Consider the following 6000-nt stretch of genomic DNA (forward strand, 5'->3'; position numbering starts at 1 on the left):
ATTAACTATGGAAAGGTTGTTGTTGATGACACCTTGGTTCTGGATCACCACGGCAACTCTGGTGCGCACCAATAGTATCGTGTGGGAGGGAGAAAGCACCAATAGCTTTGTGGGAGGGAGAAAGCACCAATAGCATCGTGTGATGTGGGAGGGAGGAAAGATAGAAAAAGCACAATAGACATCATGTGGGAGGGGAGAAAGCACCAATAGCATCGATGTGGGGGAGGGAAAGGGAAGAAAGCACCAATAGCATCATGTGGGAGGTGAGGGGAAGAGAAATGCACACCAATAGCATCATGTGGGAGGGATGTAAGAGAAAGCACCAATAGCATCATGTGGGAGGGAGAAAGCACCAAAGTCATATGTGGAGGAGAAAGCACCAATAGCATCATGTGGGAGGGAGGAGAGAACATGAGCAAATGCTATTATAAAGCATTCGAGAGAAAGCACCAATAGCATCATGTGTGGAGGTGAGGAGAAAGATCAGAAAAGCACAATAGCATCATGTGGGAGGGAGAAAGCACCAAGCAAGAGTGGAGGGAGAAAGCACCAATAGATCATGTGGGAGGGAGGACAGAAGGAAAGCACCAATAGTATCATGTTGGAGGGAGGAGAAAGCACCAATAGCATCATGTGGGAGAGGAGAGAAAGCACCATAGCATCATGTGGGAGGAGGAAAGCACCAATGCATCATGTGGGAGGGAGAAAGCACCAATGCATCATGTGGGAGGGAGGAGAAAGCACCAATAGCATCATGTGGGAGGGAGAAAGCACCAATAGCATCATGTGGGAGGGAGGAAAGAAAGCACCAATAGATCATCATGTGGGAGGGAGAAAGAAAGCACCAATAGATCACATCATGGGGAGGGAGAAAGCACCAATAGCATCATGTGGGAGGGAGAAAGCACCAATAGCATCATGTGGGAGGGAGAAAGCACAATAGATCATGTGGGAGGGAGAAAGCACCAATAGCATCATGTGTGGAGGGAGAAAGCACCAATAGCATCATGTGGGAGGGAGAAAGCACCAATAGCATCATGTGGAGGGAGAAAGCACCAATAGCATCATGTGGGAGGAGAGAGGGAAAAGCACCATAGCATCATGTGGGAGGGAGAAAGCACCAATAGCATCATGTGGGAGGGAGAAAGCACCAATAGCATCATGTGGGAGGGAGAAAGCACCAATAGCATCATGTGGGAGGGAGAAAGCACCAATAGCATCATGTGGGAGGGAGAAAGCACCAATAGCATCATGTGGGAGGGAGAAAGCACCAATAGCATCATGTGGGAGGGAGAAAGCACCATAGCATCATTGGTGGGAGGGAGAAGCACCAATAGCATCATTGGGAGGGAGAAAGCACCAATAGCATCATGTGGGAGGGAGAAAGCACCAATGCATCATGTGGGAGGGAGAAAGCACCAATAGTATCATGTGGGAGGGAGAAAAGCACAACTAGCATCATGTGGGGAGGGAGAAAGCACAATAGTCATGTGGGGGGGAGAAAGCACCATAGTATCATGTGGGAGGGAGAAAAGCACCAATACGTATCTATGTGGGAGGGAGAAAGCACCAATAGCATCATGTGGGAGGGAGAACGAAAGACCAATAGCATCATGGGGGGGAGGGAGGAAAGCACCAATAGCATCATCGTGGGGGAGGAGAGAAAGCACCAATAGTATCATGTGGGAGGAGAGAAGCACCAATAGCATCATCTGGGAGGGAGAAGATGAAAGCACCAATAGCATCATGTGGAGGAGAGAAGACAAAGGAGAAAGCACCAATAGTATCATGTGGGAGGGAGAAAGCACCAATAGCATCATGTGGGAGGGAGAAAGCACCAATAGCATCATGTGGGAGGGAGAAAGCACCAATAGTATCATGTGGGAGGGAGAAAGTAATGTTGTATTTATGTGATTCTTTTTAGCTTCTATCTCTGGCCACTTGTTTATTATCGATGAGAATCTACAGAATGGGTAGTTTACCTCTACAGACATATAATGTATTGCGTGTTATAGTCAGTGGAGGCCGCTGAGGGGAGGACGGCTCTTAATAATGGCTGGAACAGAGCGAATGTAATGGCATCAAACCATGTGTTTGATGTATTTGATACCATTCCGCCTATTCCACTCCAGCCATTACCACGAGCCTCCCAAATTATCCACCCTCCTGTGGGCTCAGATGCTTATTGCCTCTTATTACCTGAGTTACTAATTGTTCTTAATGAGTAATACATGGGACTAGCTGCTAATGAGTAACTTGACTAAGACATTGTATGAGGAATTACTATGATTAACATGTCATTGAGTAATACTATGACTGAAAGCAGTAATGAGTAATACTATGACTGAAGCATGTAATGAGTAATACTATGACTGAAGCATGTAATGAGTAATAAGATGACTGAAGCATGTAATGAATAATACTATGACTGAAGCATGTAATGAGTAATAAGATGACTGAAGCATGTAATGAGTAATACTATGCCTGAAGCATGTAATGAGTAATACTATGACTGAAGCATGTAATGAGTAATACTATGACTGAAGCATGTAATGAAGTGAATAATACTGTGATAAGCATGTAAATGAGTAATACTATGACTGTGAAGCATGTAATGAATAATACTATGACTGAAGCATGTAGAGTAATACTATGACTGGAAGCTTGTAATGTAATACTAGTATGACTAAGCATGTAATGAGTAATACTGTATGACTGAAGCATGTAAAATGAATAATACTATGATTAGAAGCATGTAATGAATAATACTGTGACTGAAGCATGTAATGAGTAATACTATGAGTGAAGCATGTAATGAATAATACTATGACTGAAGCATGTAATGAGTAATACTATGAGTGAAGCATGTAATGAGTAATACTATGACTGAAGCATGTAATGAGTAATACTATGACTGAAGCATGTAATGAATAATACTATGACTGAAGCATGTAATGAGTAATACTATGACTGAAGCATGTAATGAGTAATACTATGACTGAAGCATGTAATGAGTAATACTATGACTGAAGCATGTAATGAGTAATAAGATGACTGAAGCATGTAATGAATAATACTATGACTGAAGCATGTAATGAGTAATACTATGACTGAAGCATGTAATGAGTAATACTATGCCTGAAGCATGTAATGAGGTAATACTATGACTGAAGCATGTAATGAGTAATACTATGACTGAAGCATGTAATGAGTAATACTATGACTGAAGCATGTAATGAGTAATACTATGACTGAAGCATGTAATGAGTAATACTATGACTGAAGCATGTAATGAGTAATACTATGACTGAAGCATGTAATGAGTAATACTATGACTGAAGCATGTAATGGCATTCTCTGTCCTGTTATGTTATTCTCGAAGAAACCATTTCATTTTCTCTACACCCGATCTTATTGTAGATTTCTCCAGAGTGGGACGGTAAAAAGGAGAGAACCTTGCTGTCTCACAGTCTTTGTCACAATGCCCTTTATGCAATGGTTCCGAGGAACACTCTCATTCAATGGAGTTTGTAAAAATGACTCCTCATTTTACTGTCTACAGTAGACCCAATGTACTTTTATATTTAGCCAGTTGTCTGGCCCAACTGTCAGAGCATGTTAAGGCAGACCAGAACAAACAGCAAACCTCAAACCATCCTTTCTGTCAGAATAGACAGCGATAAGGGCAGGAGATAATGTAGACCCGTAATGTAGAACCAGAGATAGATACAGATACATACTGTCTACATTCTTGTAGTTTTTCACACATCGGACAGTTGTAACTTTTAGTTCGCGTGTCAAACTCGAGCGTATTTGAACGGGCCCGTGGGTGGTTTTGGGGGGGACATCGAAACTGTGTAGAAATGATCATGGACCTACTTTTATATAGTTGAAAGCACTGATTGTAAAACCCTAAATTAGAGTGTCTGCTAAATTACTAAAATGTTTACAAAAAATTATGTTAAAATGTTTGGAAATCAGACTCTACCATTCGACTCTGGGAGAAACCACTCTCTCATCTTTCAGTAGTGTAGGATCAGTGTGAAATTAGACTCCCCTCTCCATATCCAGTGTAGTGTGCTCTAGGCCCAGGGCCAGGACACAGGCTTTAGAAAGGATATTTCAGCCTCTCCAGAGCACAAGAGCATCTGGCAAATCAATAATTGAATTAGCCAGCATTCCTCTCTTAGGATAGAGAGCGAGAGAGAGAGAGAGAGAGAGAGAGAGAGAGAGAGAGAGAGGAGAGAGAGAGAGAGAGAGAGAGAGAGAGAGAGGACACGAAGAGCGAGAGAGAGACGAGAGAGAGAGAGAGAGAGAGGGAGAGAGAGAGAGAGAGAGAGACGAGAGAGAGAGAGGGACACGAGTGAGAGAGAGAGGAGAGAAAGAGAGAGAGAGAGAGAGAGAGAGAGAGAGAGAGAGAGAGAGAGAGAGAGAGAGAGAGAGGGAGGAGGAGAGAAAGAGAGAGAGAGGGAGAAAGAGAGAGAGAAAGAGAGAGAGAGGGATGAATAGATGGATGGATGGAGAAGGAAACAGAAAAATAAACAGAAAAGCAGGGTGGGCTCAAGGCATTCTGGATAAGAGCGTTTGCTAAAATTATAAACATTATACTTAAAATGATTTGTAAAGATTTTATTTTATTTAACCTTTATTTTAACAGGTCTCTTTTTCAGATGGATTGATATCAAACTAAATAATGCTATAAAGCACGAAGGAAAATGTAAGAAGGTGTTTTCTCTTACCAGATGTCGACCTTCTCTGATACAGGTTCGTTCCTGATCACCTCTGGGGCCATCCAGGCCACCGTACCGGCAAACGACATCTTGGTGCTCTTATCACTCATCTCCTTAGACGTCCCGAAGTCAGAGATTTTCACCGCGTCATCATAGGTGATCAACATACTAGAGTAGAGTATACAGGCACAGTCAGGGGAAGGTACAGTAGCCAAAGAGAGATAGTCAGGGGAAGGTACAGTAGCCACAGAGAGACAGTCAGGGGAAGGTACAGTAGCCACAGAGAGATAGTCAGGGGAAGGTACAGTAGCCACAGAGACACAGTCAGGGGAAGGTACAGTAGCCACAGAGAGACAGTCAGGGGAAGGTACAGTAGCCACAGAGAGAAGTCAGGGGAAGGACAGTAGCCAGGAGACAGAGGGAGGTACAGTAGCCATAGAGAGACAGTCAGGGGAAGGTACAGTAGCCACAGAGAGACAGTCAGGGGAAGGTACAGTAGCCACAGAGAGACAGTCAGGGGAAGGTACAGTAGCCACAGAGACACAGTCAGGGGAAGGTACAGTAGCCAAAGAGAGACAGTCAGGGGAAGGTACAGTAGCCACAGAGAGACAGTCAGGGGAAGGTACAGTAGCCACAGAGACACAGTCAGGGGAAGGTACAGTAGCCAAAGAGAGATAGTCAGGGGAAGGTACAGTAGCCACAGAGAGACAGTCAGGGGAAGGTACAGTAGCCACAGACAGACAGTCAGGGGAAGGTACAGTAGCCACAGAGAGACAGTCAGGGGAAGGTACAGTAGCCACAGAGACACAGTCAGGGGAAGGTACAGTAGCCACAGAGAGACAGTCAGGGGAAGGTACAGTAGCCACAGAGACACAGTCAGGGGAAGGTACAGTAGCCACAGAGAGACAGTCAGGGGAAGGTACAGTAGCCACAGAGACACAGTCAGGGGAAGGTACAGTAGCCACATAGAGACAGTCAGGGGAAGGTACAGTAGCCACAGAGAGATAGTCAGGGGAAGGTACAGTAGTCACAGAGAGACACAACACAGTCCCTAGAACTATTCAAATTACTCAAACAAGAATATAGATATTGAGGTCTGGTAACTTGAGAAACTAAATGTACGCTAAGTCGCTAACAACCCTAAAACGTATCATATTCAATGATATCTACTTCATGTACCACCATATGTTTGGTATGACAATGAACACAACAGAGGTAATTGGCTCAAGCACATATAGATCTGCCACCAAGCTAAAGCATAGTTATCGTG

The 6000-nt window shown here is 43.8% G+C and overlaps 1 protein-coding gene across 1 annotated transcript in view; it reads right to left on the reverse strand.

Moving 5' to 3' along the window:
* LOC120020134 (mitogen-activated protein kinase kinase kinase 12-like) overlaps nt 1-6000 on the reverse strand; it is a 38168-nt gene that overhangs the window by 22678 nt on the left and 9490 nt on the right. Inside the window, exon 4 of the mRNA XM_038963607.1 lies at nt 4740-4898. Within this exon, the coding sequence (XP_038819535.1) occupies nt 4740-4898 (159 nt within the window). The remainder of the gene's footprint in view (nt 1-4739; nt 4899-6000) is intronic.

Source organism: Salvelinus namaycush, chromosome 2 (assembly GCF_016432855.1).
Source record: "Salvelinus namaycush isolate Seneca chromosome 2, SaNama_1.0, whole genome shotgun sequence".
NCBI classification, from domain to species: Eukaryota; Metazoa; Chordata; class Actinopteri; order Salmoniformes; family Salmonidae; genus Salvelinus; species Salvelinus namaycush.